We start from the raw sequence: 21,422 nt of genomic DNA on the forward strand, positions 1-21,422 counted from the left end.
TGAAATTTGACTGAGTGGGTTCAAAATCCTGTCTTTATCATTAGTAGACCCAAGCCAGTGAGGCTGAGCTCTATAGGCAACGCCATTCCCGGTCATGGGGAAACTGTGGAAATTCCCCATCCTTCACAGGAAGGCGAAGGGCTGGGTGGGCTTCCTCCAGTCAACGTTTCCTCCAAGTTAAAATCAAGTGCTGCGGAGAACATTCATGGACAGCCACTGGGATGCCAACGTGGTCCCTGCCACAGACAAGGCCCTCACAAAAAGGTACCAAATCCATTTATCAGGTCAAAACTATGAATGCCAGGGGGCCAGAGGAGGAGATGGGGACATGCTTTCCAGCCAGCAAAAAAGGGCTGTCCAGGGAGTCCAACCTCACCCAGGGTAGGCCTGTTCAGGAAGCGAGGAGAGCAAGATTTCCCCATGTCCCATATATTTCTGTTTTGCCCCAAGATGCTGACCTGTGTGTTCAGCTGCCTGACTCAGAAACCTCGCTGATGGACAGGGCCATTTTCTGCAGGCCACAGTCAAATGCAGCTCAATTCCTGCTCGGCCCTCTCCCTGCTGGACTCCTCAGCATCTCACTGGTGGGAAATGGGATAACAATATCTATCCCACCGTGTTGTACAGATCAAACGTGGTGACTTGTGTAAAGTACCTAGCACGGTGCTTGACACATGGAAGGAACGTGGTGGGCACCCATTCCTTTAGCATTAGTCATTTTATCCCTACAGAGTTCTCCGAGGTGTGTTCTGATACTGAGAAAAATGAGCACAAGAGGAAGATAAAAAGTGACCAAGAGCTCATCAGGTCGAGCCAAGTTGGGAACCTGAGAGCTCCGTTCTGAACGTGGGACAAAGTCACCAGAGACGCTGTGACCTCAGTTACAGATGACTCACTGATATTGATCTCTTCTTCATCATAAACATCCACTTCCGTCAGCCGAACGAGCATCCTGGACAGGATGCTGAGAAATTGCAGGTAGGCGCCCGTCTTCCCAATCTGCAAAGATGAGCCACAGGCAGGGGGCATCAGAGTCGCAGGCAGGGAGCCCTGCCACGCACCAGGCGCCAGCTAGAACACAACTGCCTCCTGCCACCCATCTCACTGAACGGAGAGCCCACGACACCAAGACATTTGAGGGGAAACAGGGCCCAAAGCAGCGTGCCAGGTAGACAGACCGCAGGAGCAGGAATTGACCCATAGGCACTGAGCACCCAGCCCCTTTTCCTTTTTATTTTTTGAGACAGGATCTTGCTAAGTTGCTGAGGTTGGCCTTGAACTTGTAATCCTCCTACCTCAGCCTCCTGAGTCCCTGGATGACAGATGTGTGCCACCACACCAGCAACCAACTACATTTTTCTTTTCACATAAGGGAGCAAACAGAGTGTCTCCCTGCAGGGTAAGAGAGAAAATGAGAGGAAGAGAAAGGGAAAGAGAAAGGGCGCCCGCTAGAGAGAGTGGAAAAGGGTGGAGGATAGAGAAAGTGAGGAGGAGAGAGACAAGCATGAGAAAAGACGGCGGGGTAGCTACCGTGAAGCAGTTGAATTCCACCAACTACATTTTTAAGAGGAGTTTTCGCAAGCTGAAGTAAGTTTGCTTCCAAAAAATAGGAACTGACCATGTAAAACATGATGTCTTAAAAGAATCTTGTACAATTGCAAATTCCTGTCTCCATTAGTATGCCCACAGTAAGATATCACAATTCACTGCACAAAACATAAAAAGTTGACATCTAATTTCTCCTAAACTCAGGAAAAGAAAACATGGCTTTTTTTCTTCATCCTTCTCTTTTTTGCTAGAGCCCCCCTGCTCCCTTGGTCCTGCGCTGGGCTAGGGCACTCACTATTAATCTCAGTCCCTTTTGGTTACAACTGATTAAAGAGCTACCGGACAGCTGGCCTAGGTCCCCCGCATGCTCACCACACAGTCACCCGAGGGCATGTTTTCCTAGTACTGAACCCAAAACCTGGCTCACAGCAAGAACTCAGCAAGTGCTATTGAATGGAAATCACTAACTTTAACAAAGAAAATATACAACCAGGGAGGAGCGCCAGAGAAAATATTTGCAATACATATAATAGACAAAGGATGGAAATCTGTAACATTTTAAAGAGCCCCTCCCATCAACAGGCAAAGGTCAGACTGCCTAACAGACAAACGAGCAAGAGTAACAAACAGAAAATCATTGAGGAAGAAGCACCAATGACCAATGGATATGAAAAATACACCCCATCTCTCTAAAAGCACTACCATCTGCTATTTCTCTCCTACCCGAAGGCAAGAGTTCTAAAGACACACGAAACCCAACACGAGTGACTGTGGATAAATGAAGAGGCTCCCTTTTAAGAAATGTTTTCTTTTTTTCCCATTTTCTTTTAAGAAAGTCATATATGGTCATTTTAAACAGGCAAAAAATGCAGATGGATAATAAAGTGGAATGTTACAAATCTCACTCCCCTCTCCACATAATGATTTAGTAGTAGCCAGCCTCTCAGAGATTCTTTTAAAAGCATTTTCATATACAGACTTTTTTCCTGACATTACGCCATATATGTTATTCTCCAAATTGATTTTCATTTAAATATGTTGGAGAAATTTCAGCGATCTCTCTCAAATTTCTGCAGTTCGATTCCATGATACAGTTGTCCCCAAATTTATTCAACAAACACTTGACCGGTGAATTTGTCCCCAGTTTCTTTCTGATCTTTGTAAACAATGCTAAAATGAGCATTCTTACACATCTGTTGTGGGTCTGTATTTCTTGGATGGTTCCTGGACACGAACGGGCTACTTCAGAGACGCCTGTGGGGAGCTCGGCCAGTATGGCCGGCAACAGTGATGTGTTTGGCGTGCTGCTGGCAAGGCAGGCCACAGTCCAGGAGTCCTACACCTACTCTCCGGTGGCTTCCTACGTTGCTATGAGACACCATTATACCTGTTGTTCTCAGGCAGACGCTGAGGCATGGAGAAAGCTAAAGGAGGAGCCCATGCTGGTCCGAGCCCTCTCTCCAATGCCCACCATGCTGGACACACCTGGAGCTTTCTGCAGCTCCGTGAGATGCAATGGCCGGCTAGGGAAACAGGGAGCTGATGAGGGCTGAGACGAGGAGACAAAGCCCCAAGATACTCAGTTAAACCATCTCTATTAACCAGTCACCAAGATCTTCCTGTGCAGAACCAGGGAGTTTCTAGTTGTTAGGTGGCGTGGAGACCGCAGAGTGGCTGTGAGAGCCGAAGCGATCGTGTGAGAGGTAAGTCCTAGTCTGAGATCGCGAGAAGCACCCACAGAGACGTCCCCTCTGCCCCCACAACTCGCCATTGAGGAAACTGAAGTTGGACGGTGGGAGTAGTCTAGCTGTTAGTGATGGGTGAATCCTGCTCGCCAATCACCTGCCTGCTCCCAGCTACCACAGAAGATTCCACCACAGGGACCACAAAAACAGAATATGGCCAGCCTGAAGCCTGACCTCTGGCTGTGACCACAGGATAACTGGAGTTTAGGGCCACTCAAGAGGACAGGGGGCACAGCACACACCTGAGGGGGCCCGCTGAGCAGCAGCCTGCGGGGGTGGAAGCTGTCCACACGGCCTTCAGCCCGGTTTCCATAGTCCATGTGACTGGGCCGGGGAACCGTCCACTGCCGGTAGTAGAGGGATTGCTCTGTGGACGTCATGGTCTTGCTGAGCAGGGGACGGAAAGAGCTGGTCCACATGACTGAGGGGGCCGGCAAGAGTGAGGCGGCCTTGGGCAAGCCGCTGCTATCGGTGGACAGGAGCACGTCGTACACCAGCTTGGGCAGGAAGACGGTGGGCGGCTGCCGGCAGGCCTTGGTCACAGAGCACTGTGAGGCCTGCAGGACGAGCGTGCCCGTGGCTGGCGCCGTGGACATGGAGGTTGCGCCCAAAGAGGACAGCTGGGAGGAAGAGGTGACCGACACCTGCAGGCTCCTCTGGCTGGTCCTGAGGCTGCAGTCTGGTTGGGGGGTGAGCACAGGGCCATGCCTGCTGATGACCGTCGCACCCTGACTTGCTCGGAGCCACTGCTTCTCCCCAGTGGCCTTGGCTTCCTCTGCAGGGCCGCAGGGCAGGGGTGATCTGGCCTGCTCTCCCTGCGGGGGACCAGGGACCTGAGCCAAGGTCTCACTACAGAGCGCTGAGCCTAGGGAGAGATGAACCTGGTCAGCACCATCCCAGGGACGACCTTGTGCAAAACCTGTTGGCCCTGCTGCTTCTCCGCTGGCTTCCTGTGCTGCTTTGGCCGAAAGGATGGCAGTGGCGGCAGCATCTGGCTCTCATGACCAACCTGTGACTCTGAGCCTCCTTCAGTCGGAGTGCCAGGCTGAGCCAAGGGGCCACATTGAGCTGCAGGTGAGCAAGACCCCCACCCACCCGGCTCATGGTTGCCACGGGCTGCGGGAAGCAAGGAAGAAACCAAGACGCTCCCCGCCAAACCTCCAGCTGGGCTCTGAGCTCTTTCCAGCCCTAGATCACACACGGTTTCTCGGAACCCCCAGACCTCAGTCAGGCCCCACTGTTCCCGGCAGCCACCGCTGGACCCCTGCCTGCACCCTGAGCCCCTCAGCCCAGAACACGTGCACGCTGGGAATACCTCCTCCTCCATTGCCCAGGCATGGGTGAGCGGCTCTCGAACTGTGGTGAACACACCTCCCCCTAAGTCACCTACCATCGGAGACGAAGTTAATTACGTCCTTGTGCACGCACCCATAACACACACGTGTGTGACGGTGCCCTTAGGAAGTAAAGGGTTAAAATCCTGCAGGATAACCTGGCTTTGAGGAAAGCTGAATTGATGGAGGGCAGAGTCCATATCAAATTTGTCCTTCAATACTCAGATTCAGATTACAGTGGAAGTCCCAGTTTGATAAATGCTTCTGGTGGGTGCGTGGGTCTTGGCTGCTCTTGGAGACCCAGGGATCCCTCGGGTAGAGCCCCATGAGGTTTCTAAGCCTCTTCCCTCCTCCTGCACAGTTTGGGTTCAGGGTTCAGGGCTCTCATTGCTGGCTGCTGTTCTCCCAAGAAGCGTCCTGGGTCTGCTTCTCTGGACAAGAATCCCTCACCTCAGCTCACATCCTCCCCAGGCAGGGATTACTCAATTCAACAGCTGCCTCAAGGCCACCCGAGGACACCCACACAGCCAGGACTCGACAGGCCACGGTCACGAGAGCAGCTGGAACTTGCAGTCAGGTACTCTTCAGGGTCTCCGATCCCAGGTTCACCCCGTTACTCCCGGGAAAGCTCATTCTGCCCAGATTTTCTTCCCTTCCAGTTCTGATTAGCGCAAACAGCCCTCTGTCTCCTCCTATTCTCCGAAATCAGACTACCAATTATGTCACAGAGCCCATGTGGAGACTTACTGGACGCTTTGGAGGACAGGGAGGAGGACGCGGAGTCGTGGGAGCAAGACCGCTCCCTCTTCACGGGGCTCCTCTTCTCTGAGGTGGAGCCTGCTTCAAAACACACTGAGAATGCACTGGAGTCACCCTCCTTCCCTCGCCCGCGCCTCGCGGCTTATAGAGTGCAGGCAAGCACGCAGCCGTCTCTCCAGTTCTTTCACCCATTCCTCCATTTAGCTGCCATTTTCCATCCCCACCCTGACCCCCATCTCTCTCTCTCTCTCTCTCTCTCTCACACACACACACACACACACACACACACACACACAGCGTGCTCTTGGCCAGACTGAACTCACAGTGGAGTTCGGAGTCACTTGGGACCCACCAGGGAGCACACTTACACCACAGGCACAGGGACATGGGACACATAAGACCTGGGCCACGGTCACGTTTTGAAAGACGGCTACAGCAACAGGGAGGCCAACGGGCAGCCTCTGTCCCGTTTCTACAGCTCCTGTCACATAGTGAGCAGGCAGAGGAGGACGGGACTCTATGTCCGTCTTTCCTTTCTGCTATCCTGCGCAGATCCCTTGTATCGCTAATATCATTGGCTTATTTTTTCCTGCCACACTGTTGGGTACAGCCCAGTGCCTTCCTCTACTCTCATCTATGTGTCCCATGAAAAATCAGGCATCAGATTTTAAGAGTCTGCAAATGAAACTGGACTGTTTTCATGTATTTTAATAATGGTCAGCGGACTGTTGAGCTGATTCATACACAGTTGAAGGGATCTTATCCCACCAACAAACTGAATAAAACATGAACTTGAACCCTAAGAATTGCAGTTTTTCTTCCTATTCTTGAAGGACTCTAGAGTTTGGAAGCACCTCCAGGGACTTCCATCTTCCCATACCACCAAAAGGGGGAAGAGCCAGATCTCATCTTGACAGGTCCCTGCACCTGGAAGGTGGCAGTGCATGAGTGGAGAGCGCCCTCACCTTCTGTCCCTGGCTCCTCGTCCTCATTGTCCGTGCTGCTCGGCTTCTCCCCGTCACTCTCCAAGGCCTCATTCTTGGCTCCCTTCTCCAAGGGAATCTCACTGCTCACAAAGTAGGCGGCCAGGCCCAGCTCCTGCTCCAAGGCTGTCCTCACCAAGCAGGAGGAGTTTATTAGACGCAGGTCACAGTATCTCAGGGACCTAGGAGGTCAAGTGAGGTGCTTACCCTGTGCCTTCTGACGTAAGATGTTGCTCCTGGTACCAAATGGTAGCGAGATTGGGAACATGCCTGCCTTCCTCAGTAGACCCCAGGGCTCACACACCTGGGAAAGCGCTAATGTGAGCTCTCAGCAAAAAAGAGGGCTTCAGAGTAAGTCTCTGGGGCACCTACAAGGTATTTTTGCCCTGCGGATTATGTCATCAAAAGAGCACTTTCAGGTTAGAGAGGAGTGGGGCTTGAACCTTAGCCCTGCCACTTCCCAGTGATGGAAGCTTGGACCAGCTTTGCAATCCTCCTGAATTTTATGTTCATCTGAAAGACAGGAAGGAATATGAACCACCCAAGAGCGCTGTTCTGAAGATTAAATGTATTCAGGGGATGTTCAATCACTCAATCCACACTGAACACATGCCAGAGGGTTTGCTGGATACTGAGGATATGAAGCAACCAAGTCAGGCAGGCACTGCTGTGTCGGCCTTACAGGAGGCCCAGTGACCTTCCGTCCCAAGTGCCTGGCTGTTGTGGCCTAGAGGTCCCTGGGAGTTGCCTAGTGGACACAGCTACAGCGGCCTTCCACTCTGTGTCAAAACGACTGCCCCTTCCTGAGCAGCTTCACTGCCTTCCCTCCAACCACAGGAGTGAACTGCTGGCACAGCAGTCTAGCCCCACCCCCAAGATAATGCCACCCTAGGCCACATGGGTGCCCTCCCTATCAGTGACCCCCAACTGAGCTCAGGAGGCCCTAAACCCCAACTCTGTCTGCAGGCCCTCCCTCCACAGCGCCTGGCAACAGCCCCCCACCAGCCCAGTGGTGCCTTCTGGGAATGGAGAAAGCTCTCCACACCCAGACCCACCACACTGCCATCTGCTGGAAAACTGTTGTAAAGACACAATCGCACTGACCAGAAGTGTGAATGACACCACCTGGAGGGGGGCGTGGCAGGCCAGCCTGGCTCCTCCCCAGCTGCAGCTGCAGGTCAGGATGAGCCCCAGCACTCACCTCGGCAAGGACTCTCCATGCGGGTCCATCCCACTGAAGATCAGGATACACGGCAGGCCCTCCAACTCCAAGTACGTCTGAGGCCTCCACTCTGCATCCTCAATTTTCTGCCACATCTGCAGATATTGAAAAGAAAGCCCTGTGTTGCTACTCTCTAACTGGACCAGCTCCAGGGGAAACCTGAGGTCCTCCACTGATTTATCATGTCCTCTGATAAAATGGGAAGTTCTTTTTGCTGCAAATAAGCACTTTGTGAGCTAAGTATTTTCAGTTAGGTGTGAGTGTTCTACTCCTGAACACCTCTATGTGTTCCAGAAGCATCTGTAGACTGACTGATCCTCTGGAGCAGGTACCGCCCCTGCGTTCTCTCCTGGTGTTCACATTTTCCACTCATTTGTTCCTTCAAGTCTTTCCCTGACCCTTTTGCATGCCCTGTCATGGAGGGTTAGTGAGAGCCCACCAAGGGCCAGGCGATGTGCTCAGCTTTGGTGGCTGAGAAAGGTGGGGTGGATTCTGCCCCTGCCCCACTGCCTAGGGAGGCGCTGAATGATGGGATGGGACCTGGCCCCAGGTGTGGGGATGGTGGCTTCCTAAAGAGGGAAAGGACACCCACTCAGTTCTGTAGGCAATAAGCTAAACAGGACAGATGCACCCTCAGGAAGAAAGAAAAGTGGCTACAACCCAAAGGGCTGAGACTGCGTTGGGGGCACACAGGAGTGCCATGGGGGGAAGGGGAGCAGAGGAGGTGGAGGAGGCTACACTGGCCATCCCCAAGGGTCTGCCACCACCCCTCCAGAGCCCAGGCCCTGTGGCTCCCTGGCCACCCTCGTGCCCTCCTGCCCCTGAGCACATGCCCACCTTGAGCTGCTTCACGAAGTGCTTCCCCACTGTGATGCCCGAGCTGGGGTTGCCCAGGATGATCTCGAAGTGGTCCTCCAGGGCCAGCCGCGCCCGCACGTGGGCCAGCCGCTCATAGGCCACAGCCGCCAGGGGCGAGCAGGGCACCCGCAGCAGGACCATGAGGCCGTGGCCGCAGGGACACTGCTTCGGGGCGTTGAGGAGGTTCTGCGTGATCTCCAGCGTCTCCACCGACGTGTGGTTCTTCATCTGCGGGAGGCCGCTCACGGCCATCATGGCGGCGGCGTAGTGCTGCACGAGAACAAAGGTCCTGATCACCGCGCTGTGCAGGCGGGGGAACCTGCGGGAACAGAGAGACCAGGCCGTGACCCCAGGCCCGCAGCCTGCCCGCCTCGCCTCGGGACCAGGGTCCGCCAGATCAGACGGGTGTGCGCCCAAGAGTTGGCTCTGGGGAACCTGAGACCCAGGACACGCTGTTTCTTCCAGCTGGGGAGCTACAGCCTCAGTCTGCAGCTAGAAACAGCATCCCCGCACTTGCTCTTTGCAGCTGCTCAAAAGCTATCTCCACGGCCTGAACAGATGAATTTATGAAACAAACACCTATCAAGTATCATCAGCTTAAGGCAGAGGTCCCTGAGAAGGCAGGGAATTTGCCCCAGGTGCCCACTAGGAAGAGGAGACCCCCAGCAATCAATGTGTAAATGTAGCTACCACAACTCCCAGATTTGGGGGACAGTCCTAAAGGCACCGCTGTGTTCATGTCAATTACAGTGAGGTCTCGGAAAGATGAATGAACCTGATTTAACTCGAACCAAGAGGCCCAGCTTTTGCTTTGGACACATGGTTACCACGTGTCCCCACATGAAGGTGGCAGCTGCTCCTATGGCCATGTGCACTACTGGGGTCAGAAAGAGACTCCCGGGGTACCACTGGAAAAACCCAGGTCACTGCAGAGCACGGTTTCCCAACGGAAATAAATAAACTGACATCCACTTTATACCTGATGCTCTTGTGGGTTTTTCTAGCTGGAATAAGTCCCCAGGAGCCACACCACGGAGGGCCAACCCGTGTGTTCTTTCAGGGCAGCCAGCTCAGCTTGCACGGCACTCTGACAGCACCCCCGGCCTCCTGTGCACCACCTGCTCCCTCTCCCTGCCCAGCCTCCTCACCTGCTCCCTCTCCCTGCCCAGCCTCCTCCTTCCCTTCGTGCCAGCCTGACCACCTCAACCTGGAGGGCTGGCCTGGCAAGCATGCCACTCGCACTGTTGTCTCAGGAAAGGACAGTTGGCCCTAGAATTCTTGCATGAAAGGGACATGGTGGCCCAGGGACTGTTCTGCCCTGTCCTGGAACCCTAGCCGAACAACACCCTGAAAGAAAGTGAGAAGGAAATGTGAAAATGGGTTCTGCTCTGCAGACAAGCAGCACTTTTAGCCAAGACAGAGCGACAGAGATCAGACTTGCCTCCCGCGTGTATGAAACGACAGTGCTTCAAAGCACAGGGCGTCAGTCGTGAACTCTGAGCCCGGTGACGCAATGAGGTGAGCTCCTGCCTGAAAAGAGTTTCTGGGACGCGCTCAGGAGGGGAGTCCAGCCGAGGCTCAGAGGTCTCCCCAGGTTAGAGGCAAAGGAGCCCCAGGAAACAGGCGGCAGAGAGCGCAGTGCAGAGGACCAGAAGGGCAAGAGCTGCAAGGACCCAGAGTTCCAGACACCTGCAAAGTCTCCAAATCGGCGCGGACCAGAGCGAACACACGAGGAGACTACCCAAGGCCAGGAAGAGAGTCCTTTGGCTGCTAAAGTATTAACAATGCCTTAAGCTCGCACAGGGCAGGACTGGTTCCTGCAGCCACAACCAATGGGGAGACCTGAGCTGGGGACACTGCAGAGGATTTCCTCAGAGGGTTTGCTCAGTGGTGGGCAAAATATTAGAGAAGGATCACTCTGCTGCAGCCTAGCAAATCTTAAGATCAAGACCTGAAAGGATTATTAAAGTGTTTCCAAATAACTGAAAACGCAAGAGTAACAGGAATGAAGCATCAACACCTGACGAGTTTAAATTCATAATATCTGGCATCTTCTCAAAAATTACCAGATGTGGGCCGGGCTGTAGCTCCGTGGCAGAGCATTTGCCTAGCTTGTGTGAGGCACTGGGTTCGATCCTCAGCACCACATAAAAATAAAACAACTAAAATAAAGGCATTTGGTCCATCTACAACTATAATTTTTTTAAATTACCAGATATACAAAGAAGCAGGAAAATATGACCCAAAATAAAAACAATCCACAGAAACTGACTCAGGCATGATGCAGATGATGGCATTGGCAGACAAGAACAGTAAAACAACTGAATCACTTATGTTTAAAAAGTTAGAGAAAATGTTCAACATGTTAAATGGAGATATTAAAAAAAGAAAACACACAAATTTAATTCTAGATATGGAGACTACGACATTTGAGACAGAAGATAAAGTGGATCTGGATATTTCTGGAAGACACTATCTTTGTAGATGACCTTGTCCTGCCAGCCACAAGAAGTGGGTTCAGGGAACATGACCCAGGATGGGGGCCAGTCTTTCCTTGATATTTTTCAAAATAAGAAAAATCAATTCTCTCTGGAAGCTGGAGATTATGTGGCTCAGCAGTAACCAGGGGTGATATTTTTAGCACAAGGAGAAGGCTGGTGTGCAAGACATACCATGAAGCCAACAGAGACGCCACAGACGAGACAATGTGTTCTTGAGACTGTCTGCACACCTGACTTAACCGGTTCCTGCTGTTCTATGACTTACGTATTCAGACTTTTAGATCATGAGTCAAGACATCACCCTTTTTCCTCAAGGAGCTCAAGCTGGGTTTCTGTTACGTGTACCCACGAGTCCTGACCGATAACCCAGCACAGTGATCCCATCGGCCCATCAGTGTGATGTGTGCGGATGCACGTGCTGCCTGGAATGGTCTCTTTTCTCTTAGGAATCCTGTCACAACACTACTCTGCCTTTGTAAAAGTTAAAAGTAACTGCATAGGATTCACACCAGACTAAACACTGTAGAAAAAATTGATAAACTTGAAAATGTGGCAATAAAAACTAAAATCAAACAGAAAGAAAAAATAAAGAATGGAGCCTCAGCAAGCCACAGGACAGCTGTGAGCAGCCTGATACATGTCACAGGGCAGGGGTCGGGTAGAAAGCAAGGGAATTTTTTTTTGAGGAAATAAGGCTGAAATGTTTTCCTATTTGATGAAAACTCAATCAACTCAAGAACATGAAGACTACACAAAGACATCTTAATCAAATTGCTTAAAACCAGAGATAAATTTAAGTTTCTTTAAAGCAGCAGGGGGCAGGGGAGGGAGCATTATCTAGAGAGAAACTTAGAAGTGAGGAGAAAGCAGATGGTTTGTTTAAACAAACATGTCAGAAAGCAAGGAAGCTACATCCTTGAGGTACTAAGAAGCAAAACGAGAAGAAAATTCAAACTAGAGTTTTATCCTTCAAAGACGAGGCAAGGTCTGAGCTGGGGTGTAGCTCTGCAGCAGAGCGCACACTCAGGGTACACAAGAACATGAGTTCAGTCCACAGCAAAGCAAAATAGGGACTTTTTCAGACACACAAAATGGGGAAAGAATACAAGTTGAAGACACATCTGTAAAGCAAACTAAAAACTGTGAAACGTAAAAACTAAAAACTGTAAACTGTAAAGCGACCACTAAAATTCACGAGTTAAAACAAGAGACAGAAAAAAAGGGATTATGAAAAACAGATGGTACAACATGCAAGATGGTAGATAAAAACCCAGCGATCAATAACCACATTACATGTAAATGAACTGAATATCTCAACTAAGTAGAGATTGCCAGACTGGATAAATAGGAAGATCCTACTATAAACTGACTATAAGAAAACAACTTCAAATACAAAGACACAGTGGGCTTAAAATGAAAGGACAGGATGTTATAATCTATGCTAACACTAATCAAAATCAAGGCAGAGAAACTCAATTTTAGACAAAGTAGATTTTGGAGCAAAGAATATTCGGATCATCTCATAGTCGTGAGGGAGTTGATTCACCCAGAAACATCAAAGTGTCACAAATGGTGACATTCATCACTGGAGAAATTCAGATTAAAACTATAATGAGATACCATTTCATACCGACTGGAGTGGCTAACACCAAATAAAAACATGGAGCACACACATGCTGGACAAATGTGAAGCACTGGAATTCTCATACACACAGCTGTGGGAAATAAAAGGAATCACTCTGGAAAGCAATTTAGCAGTTTGTTAAAAAGTTACATGCTGCATGACTGTGATTCAAGTTACTCAGAGGCTGAGGCAGGAGGATCACAAGCTTAAGGCCAACCTGGGCAACTTATCAAGAACCTGTCTTAAAACATAAAAAGGTACTGGGGATGTAACTCAGTGGTTGAATACCCCTGGGTTCAATCCAAAAATAAATAAAAATTAAATTAAGCATAATAAAGAAAATAGTTAAACATATAACTACCACATAACCCAGCCATTCTATCACTGAGTATTTACCCAAGAGAAATAAAAGCATATGTCTAAACCAAACCTTGCACTGTTTCTAGAAGCTTCATGTGGAATAGCCAAAACTGAGAAATAACATAAATGCTCATTAGCCAGCAAGTAAGCAAACTATATAAAACCACACAACAGTACTGTACCCTGGAATACCAGCAAACAGGAACCACTGATCCACCAACAACACAGCTCCAGCTGAGGAGGAAAAGCCAGACCAACAGAGTGCCTGCCATACGATTCCATTTACATAAAACTCTAGGAAACACACACTCTGTGAGGAGGAGAGGGCAGGAGAGAGGAAATGCCCAGGGCAGGAGGGAACGTGGGTTCCTGTCTTAACTGTGGTGAGGGTTTCCCAATGTGTACAAAGGTCAAAACTCTCTGAGTGACTTAAGCAGGTGTGGGTCCCTGGATGTCACCTATTCCTCAGGGAGCTGTGGTTTGGAATAAGACAAGCACATGGGAGACAGGAACTGCTGCCCAGCTCTATACAGCAGCCCCCTGCCAGGCCCAGTGACGTGGCCAGCCTGGCCCAGCCTTAGGCCCTGTGGTTCACCCTAACAAGGATGCTCCACAGAAAACATGCCAGGAGAAAATGACTAAATGTCTAATATTTCACTTTGAAGTTACAGAGGTTGGTGTCAGGTCTGTAGTCCTTCCATAAGCGAGTTTCTCAGCCTCATGCAGGTGTCTGTGACACGTGGCAAGCTAACAGGCTGTGACCTCTGTGTTTTCACTTTCATCTCCTTCCATTTACCAATTCTGGGAGAGTTTTCCAGACAGATAATTCCTAGGTAGGACAGCTTGGCATAGTGGAAAGAACCCCAGACCTGGCTATAGTCCGGACTGCCACAGATAGGCCAGGTGAACTTGGGCAGACCACTCTCCCTCTCTGGGCTTCTGTGATTGGGCTGAATGATTCCTAGGAGTTCCTATGAGTGCACACACCCCAACATTCCAGGGTTTACATTCTCTTCTCACTCCCTGAAACATAAATGTAATCTCCAAGCAACATTTCTAGGTTAGCAGAGGGGAAGAGAGAAGAGGGGCAGAACCAGGACTCAGACCCAGACACTGAAGCCCGAGCTGTCTGCATGCACCTGCTACTGAACCTGTGAGGTGCTTATAAGAAGCCACTGGGAGAGAAGGTTCACTCTACAGGTCAGGGAACAGAGGTTTGGGTAAATTAAATGATTTGCTCAAGGTTAAAACTAACGAAGGGCAGAGTGCATATGTGTGGATACAGTGGTCAGAATCTGGCTTTTTACTAGCGTGAGACCTTGGTCAGTATGGCTTAGTGGTTATGTGGTTTTGGAGTCAAGTGACCAGGATCTGGGTCCAGTTTCACTAAAAACTGCTCACATGACCCTGGAAGTGATGTAACCTGCCTAGGTCTCAGTTTCTTCATCTACAATATGAAGATAATAGTACCTGTACTGTCAGAAGGATTGTTTTGATAAACATGGGATTCTAAACACAAGGTCTACCACACACTCCATCCTAGATTTAGACCTGCTGCAGAAGAAGCCAGGGAGTGGGCAGAGAGGCAGAGGCAGGCAAAGGCCAGTTTCAGTATGTGGTATAAGCTCTCCATGGGCTTCTTCACCCAGTGAGTTCATGAGAGCTCAGCGGCCAACCCGTGAGCCGGAGAACGGCCTCTCGTCTCCATCAGCACCACAGAACTGCAGTTAGCAAAGAGATGTTGCTTCTCAAAGGGTATTCTGGGGAACGCTGATCCCAAGAGGTACTGGACTTCTCCAGCAAGGGCATGTGTGGGCACAGACCGCTCTGAGAACTTGCATGGAAAGAAAGTCTATTGTTAACCATAATGTTTCTCCAGCACCCATGGCCCTGGAACCCCTCCAGGCTTAAAAGCTGTAAGTATCCAGCCAAAGCAGTGGACCTCAGAACACAGCTGGAGAAGCATGTCTAACTCAGTCCCTATAAAGGGGACACATGGGCACAGTGAGAGGCAGATCCACTCATGCTGACAGCCAGTGGCAGAGCCTCTGGTATTGTTCTGTAACAGAGAGGCCAGAGAGCATGGCCCGGCTCATGAGGCACAGGCTCTGCGGACATCATTAGGAAGCCCAGACTGAACAAGGCCTAGTCTGTGTGGACGTCATCAGACAGTGCAGGAGCACAGGCATGGGCTCTGTAGGCTCTGTCAGAGGACAGAGGACACAGCCCAGCTCATGAGGCAGCCTCTGTCCTCGCTTTCCTCATATGTAAAGAGGGACCCTTTAAGACAGCATTAAAGGGGCTCACTGTGCAGCCAGACTCACTCTGGGTTCTCCCTTGCTTCTGCCACTTGCTAGACCTTTGGTCCAAAAAAGTTATGGTGTCTGAGTCTCAGTTTCTTCATTTGTAAAATGGGGATCATAATAGCAGCTGGCTGGGGTTGGGGGGACCAAATAAGATGAGGGGCTTTTACAAAAGAAGCACTCGCTAGATGATGCACATTGAAATAAATATGGAAGCCAGCTGCAAGGCCACCCTGGCTCCCTCCACACCTTCTGGTACTTGGCTTCCCGCTGTCCTGCCCACCATTGATGTGCACACACAGGCCCACATTCCAGAATATTTCTGCCCATTCTTATCTCCAAAATTTCCTGGAGCAATAGCATGCCCAAGACATCACTGACCCAAAGTGATTCAAACACAGAAGAAATAAACAGGGTCCCTCCAGCAGAGGGACCCAGTCACCAGGGAGGGAGGGACATGCACTCCCTTCCCAGAACTCCCATGCACGCCTTCACAGGAAGCCGCTGAGCGCTTCTCATAACTTCAAAAAGAGACACGTACCTTTTTCCTAATGCTGTGACCATGGCTTCAAAGGAGCTGTCATATCTGAGCAAGGGAAGGCTGTGTCCTGAAAGGGTGGATTCGATAAACTCCGACAGCCCGAAGTACTTCTTATTTTCGTGGTACAAGTCCACTCCCTGAAACAGACAAGAGTGTGACTCACTCAAAGGCTGCACTCTCGGGAAAGGACAGGGATGCAGGCCAGGCCTGCGGACATCCGGGGCTGGCACCTTGAACTAGACTGTGCTCACTGCAGTCCCTGGGGCGCACCTTAGAAACCTCACCCTGCAGCCCTTCTTTGGGGGCAGTGCACCCCATTCACTGAGTTTCCCATTCTTTTGGCCCCCTTGTATTCACCAGGGAGAAAAATCCAAGATGTGGGTTTTTTTTTTTTTTTTTTTAAACATGCAACTTTCTTTGTTATAAATTTTTCCCACAATTTTAATTTGGTTTTAGGAACAGGTGAATCAACCCTCTTGCCATTAAAATCAGTAGGGAAAAAACCACATTTATCTAACCAATCTTACAATGACATAAAATTCCTCCCAAACCAATATCGGAGCTTCTCTACCCTCAGAGCAGAGCACAGCTGGGTGTGAAACTCGAAGGCGTAAGTTCTACCCTCACACAGCAGGGTGACTCAGGGCCAGGGTCTCAGGCCAGTGGTGAACCCCTGCCTCATTCTCCCTGTTGGTCCATCAGACACCTTCCCAGCACCTGGGCTTGCATGTGCTCAAAGGCAGAAGCCCTCAGGGTTCAAGGCAAGTGCCACGTCAACGGTGGCTGTCACCTCACTGGTTCGGAGCCCATAGGTCTGCAGGTGGGTGAGCATTTGTGTCTTTAAGTGCCTCAGATGACTGAAGCACTCTGAAGAAGTTCAGAATTCTATGATTACTTATTCCCTGTGTAAACAGCTAGAATCCAATCACCCAGAATTCTCAAACTACCAGAGCTGGTTTGGTCTTCCACTTTGATGAGAAAATGGCAGGTGATAAACAAAACCTACCAGGTTGGAGGGCATGTGTTCAGTTTGAATAAGGAGATTTGGAGCCTGCCAGGCACAGCGGCACACACCTGTAATCCCAGCTACTTGGGAGGCTGAGGCGGGAGGATTGCAAGTTCAAAGTCAACCTCAGCAACTTAGGGAGGCCCTTAAGCAACTCAGCGAGACACTGTCTCTAAATAAATATTAAAAAGGGCTGGGGATGTGGCTCAGTGGTTAAGTGCCCCTGAGTTCAATCCCTGGCACACACACACAAAAAAAAGTGAAAGCGTTTTGGAGTCTGGCTGCATAAGGATGTGGAAATAGGAAAAGCAGGAACATCTCTAAGGCTGCAAGCTGCCCATAGAGGTGTTCTGCAAGGACCCACACCCCCCAGCCCCCGAGGCTGGATTTTCAACATCTCCACCCCAAGCCACGAAAGCAAGTGTTCAGAACACTGCTCAGAGCACATGAGGGGAGAAAGGGCCACCCACCACGCTGCATTACTGAGATGGGTGCAAAGTGACGGACCTCAGGAAGGTCTCCAAACAGTACCAAGAAGGCTGTAAAACTAACCCTCGGGGGAATCACAGATCCAAGGCGGGAGCCCCCGCCTCACTCCAACCACACAGGTCGACTTTTGCTAATTGTGACCACTTCTCTCAAGCACCCTCGGCCATGGCACTCACGTTGCTGTAGGAGACCGGCCAGTGGATCTCGTTGTAGGGGCTGATGAGGGTGTGCTGGGTCTGCAGCGCGTAGGGGAAAGAGGTCACGTGAAGGGTCACGATGTTGGGGGCTTCCTTCACCTCCCTGCAGTTGAGTAACCGGTCCACCAGGCCCGCAGGTGGGTCACTTTGAGAATAGAGGTTATGAACAGCGCTACTGAGGGGGAATGGAGAGAAAACAGGAGAGAGCATGACTAAGGCTGTTGGCAATTTTATAAGGATACAGCAATTAAATACATTCTCAACTAGAAAAAGACAAATGCTTGGACTTCAGACACCTGTCAGGGACTCCCTGACGCTCCCTCCTTGTGCAAAGGTGGACTGGGGTGGGGACAGTAACTACAGAGGATTCTTACAAGACACCTCGCAACAGCGACTCGTACCCAGGAGTGCCCAGGGTCACACTTCCACCTTCGGCCCAATTTGACTGTGTACTATCCCCTTCAGGAGATGGTAGCAATGCCGGTGAGGATGGAAAGAGGCTCAGGGGCCAGAGGAACCTCCCAGGTATCCTCCAAAGAGGACAGACAACGGCAAGTGCCATGCCACACTTAGAAGAGAGCACTACTGGGACAGAAATGGGAAGCTTTGAGGCCAGGGGTCTGGAAGACAGGCCCAGCGTGGCCTGGCTGTGAGACATGGCCTCAGCATACTCTAGGGGAGAGAAAAAAATCAGTGCTTCACCTTTTGGGTGGCAGGAAGCTACTGTGAGAAATCTACCTCCAAAATGAAGATTCAGAGAGCTTCTGCTATCATTTCAGAATGATCAAACTCAACGAGCCCACAGCCAGATGATGCATTATGAACCTTGACCCATGTGGTCCTCCAGGCCCTGGCCAGCCTTGCTCTGTGACCTTCACCCACTTCAGCATAATATCCCCGGCATAACCCCAAGGCCAGTGCCCCCGAAACAACACTTCCCAGTGAACAATCAGCAGATCCTGCAGTTTCTGGCTGACCTATTCAACATTCATCTGAGTTGACATTCATTTCAATTTGAATAAATTTCCCCTCGAGGACACACACCGGCCATGACCCATGGTCCGTCACCGAGGGGTGGAGCTGGGCTTCTGCTTGTTGCCATTGGGTCAGGGAGAAATGTGTCAGGCTGCAATTCAGGGGCCCTGACTGCAGGCCCACTCTGCCTCTAACCCCTGAGCCAGCCCGGCTCTGGGTTGGTCTCTCCTTTCCAGCCCTCAGCTTCCATGATGGTGAACTTGAGAAGCTGTGCTGATGATCCCTGAGATGATGCCCTAAGATTCTGGAAAGCACATGGCACCTGCCTACAAACACCCTCTGTCTTTTCTAAGACGTTTTGCCTCGGCCCCAAGCATCATCTGTATTTCAAAGGCAGCACATGTCAACTGTCATAGACCATTTGCTCTGACCTCACAAGATCCCAGTGGGCATGATCATGGATTAGCACAAAGAGCGTATGTGGGTTCTGGAAGGAGTTTTGCAGAAAGGCCTTAAATTTTGTCTGCGCCTCTGCATCTAGCTTCAGAACGTACTGCTCCACCCGCTGCTTGGTCATGGGCTCCTTTTCCAGGCCAAGTTCCAGTAAAACACCTGCAACACAGTGAGCACATCAGCAAATGCACACATTACAGGCTTCATTCACTGCAGCCAACTGATGACCATCACCTACACAGCAGGCCCTGGGCCAAGCCCCAGGCCACAGGGATGCATACTGCAGAGATGCTTGGGCAGAGGGCTGATCCGTAACTGCTCTGCATGGAAGCCGGGAAGAGGCTCCGCTGTGTGTGTGGCAGCCACCTGGGGCACAGCAAAGCAGGCTCCATGAAACCAGGTGAGACAAAAGGGGAGGCAGAAGTGTCACACCCAGAAGTCACCTCTCTTCTGAATGCATAGATCCTACACCGGGTGATCCCAACAAGTGACTGCATGGTGCTGAGACACCAGGGAAAACATGTTAAGTCATTGGCTGGAGGGACACAGAGGAGGTTCAAGTCTTGGCTCTACCTTGAACAGATTCTAAAATCTTAGGCAAGTCTGAGCATCAGTTTCATGATCTACAAAATCGGGGCAAAAATACTTGCTCATATTCTCAACAGCAAGGGACACTCTTAACACCCAAATTGGGAGTTTAGGGGGATACGAGCTCCTCCATGCAGGCCCCACAACTTGTCCCTGAAAGGCCCCATACCTGAATGCCAGACATGGAACAGGGTCTGCTGGTAGGTCACTTCTGATGGTGGAATGCAAATTAGAAAGTCCACCTTCTCAAAGGAGCCCAGGTCCAGGTTCTGGGAGCTGGAGTCCGCGATCGAGCACACGTGGGAGAGGAGCTTCTGGGCCACTGCCAGCTGGAAGGGCCGGACGCCTCGCGGCTCCAGGTGGCAACCTGCAGCCAGAGCCCCAGGCGCCAGGTGAGCCCGGAGCAGGGGGCTGCTGCCAGCCCTCAGCTAGGGAGACGAGGAGTGAGCCCCATCGTGGGGAGGCCCACCCAAGGCCAGAAGGGAAATCACATCTGCCCAGTGCCACTCTGTGCACCAGGGAATCACCAACGCATCCCTCTTCCTTGATAATGCAAGTATCGGCCAGGAGAACCTCAAACAAAGAAGTGACGACTCTGCCTGGAGGAAGGACGAGGGCAGCACCCAGGGGAGGGAACAATGCAAATGGACTGTGGAAGAAGTCTGCTAGCTCCCCAGGAAGGAAGGGACTATCAGAGCTCCTGAGAGCTCAATGTAGATTAAGAATCTCAACAACACAACGAGAGGGAGGAAATCGGCACAGAGCAAGGGGCAAACTCAGGAGCAGCGCACAGGTGGCTGCGGCAGGAAGAAAGGAGGGCCTTTAAAGCCCAGAGTTAAAATCGAGCATCAGGTTCCCTGTGAATCTAAGGAGACGCTGCGCCGTCCATAAGCACCCGGATGTCACCTCCTCGAAGCTTCTGGAGCCCTTTGAGGGCAGCTTCAAAATGAAGCCCGAACGAGCAGCTTCCTTCATTGCACACTGTACATGCCTGTGCTCCCCATCACCCACTGTGTCACCTGAGTCCTCAATCACCCACTGTGTCACCTGAGCCCTCCATCACTCACTGTGTCACCTGAGTCCTCCATCACCCACTGTGTCACCTGAGCCCTCCTTCACCCACTGTGTAACCTGAGCCCTCCATAACTCACTGTGTCACCTGAGCCCTCCATCACCCACTGTGTCACCTGAGCCCTCCATCACCGACTGTGTCACCTGAGTCCTCCATCACCCACTGTGTCACCTGAGCCCTCCATCACCCACTGTGTCACCTGAGCCCTCCATCACCCACTGTGTCACCTGAGCCCCTACATCACCCACTGTGTCACCTGAGTCCTCCATCACCCACTGTGTCACCTGGGTCCCTCCATCACCCACTGTGTCACCTGAGCCCCTCCTTCACCCACTGTGTCACCTGAGCCCTCCATCACCTACTGTGTCACCTGAGCCCTCCATCACCCACTGTGTCACCTGAGTCCTCCATCACCCACTGTGTCACCTGAGCCCTCCATCACCCACTGTGTCACCTGAGTCCTCCATCACCCACTGTGTCACCTGAGGCCCTCCATCACCCACTGTGTCACCTGAGTCCTCCATCACCCACTGTGTCACTTGGGTCCCTCCATCACCCACTATGTCACCTGAGCCCCCCTTCACTCACTGTGTCACCTGAGCCCCTCCATCACCCACTGTGTCACCTGAACCCCTCCATCACTCACTGTGTCACCTGTGTCCCTCCATCACCCACTGTGTCACCTGAGTCCTCCATCACCCACTGTGTCACCTGAGCCCCTCATCAACCACTGCGTAACCTGGGTCCTGCAATCACCCACTGTGTCACCTGTGTCCCTCCATCACCCACTGTGTCACCTGAGTCCCTCCATCACCCACTGTGTCACCTGAGTCCCTCCATCACTCACTGTGTCACCTGTGTCCC

At 51.3% G+C, this 21,422-nt stretch overlaps 1 protein-coding gene across 13 annotated transcripts in view; it reads right to left on the reverse strand.

Annotated features, from left to right (window-relative positions):
• Nucleotides 1–21,422, reverse strand: part of GREB1 (growth regulating estrogen receptor binding 1) — a 129,646-nt gene that overhangs the window by 14,338 nt on the left and 93,886 nt on the right. For 7 of the 13 annotated variants that reach the window (XM_079109658.1, XM_079109662.1, XM_079109652.1 and 4 more), the window contains 10 exons: nucleotides 19,656–19,853; nucleotides 18,877–19,057; nucleotides 17,450–17,645; nucleotides 15,779–15,915; nucleotides 8,429–8,768; nucleotides 7,571–7,686; nucleotides 6,352–6,551; nucleotides 5,375–5,479; nucleotides 3,536–4,158; nucleotides 897–999 (listed from right to left, as the gene is read on the reverse strand). In XM_079109658.1, coding sequence (XP_078965784.1) covers nucleotides 897–999; nucleotides 3,536–4,158; nucleotides 5,375–5,479; nucleotides 6,352–6,551; nucleotides 7,571–7,686; nucleotides 8,429–8,768; nucleotides 15,779–15,915; nucleotides 17,450–17,645; nucleotides 18,877–19,057; nucleotides 19,656–19,853 — 2,199 coding nt within the window. Of the gene's footprint in view, nucleotides 1–896; nucleotides 1,000–3,535; nucleotides 4,159–5,374; nucleotides 5,480–6,351; nucleotides 6,552–7,570; nucleotides 7,687–8,428; nucleotides 8,769–15,778; nucleotides 15,916–17,449; nucleotides 17,646–18,876; nucleotides 19,058–19,655; nucleotides 19,854–21,422 lie in introns of those variants that run through there. The other 6 variants (XM_079109655.1, XM_079109654.1, XM_079109653.1 and 3 more) reach the window with 6 other exon arrangements.

This window comes from Sciurus vulgaris (assembly GCF_902686455.1).
Source record: "Sciurus vulgaris genome assembly, chromosome: 14".
Lineage (NCBI taxonomy): Eukaryota > Metazoa > Chordata > Mammalia > Rodentia > Sciuridae > Sciurus > Sciurus vulgaris.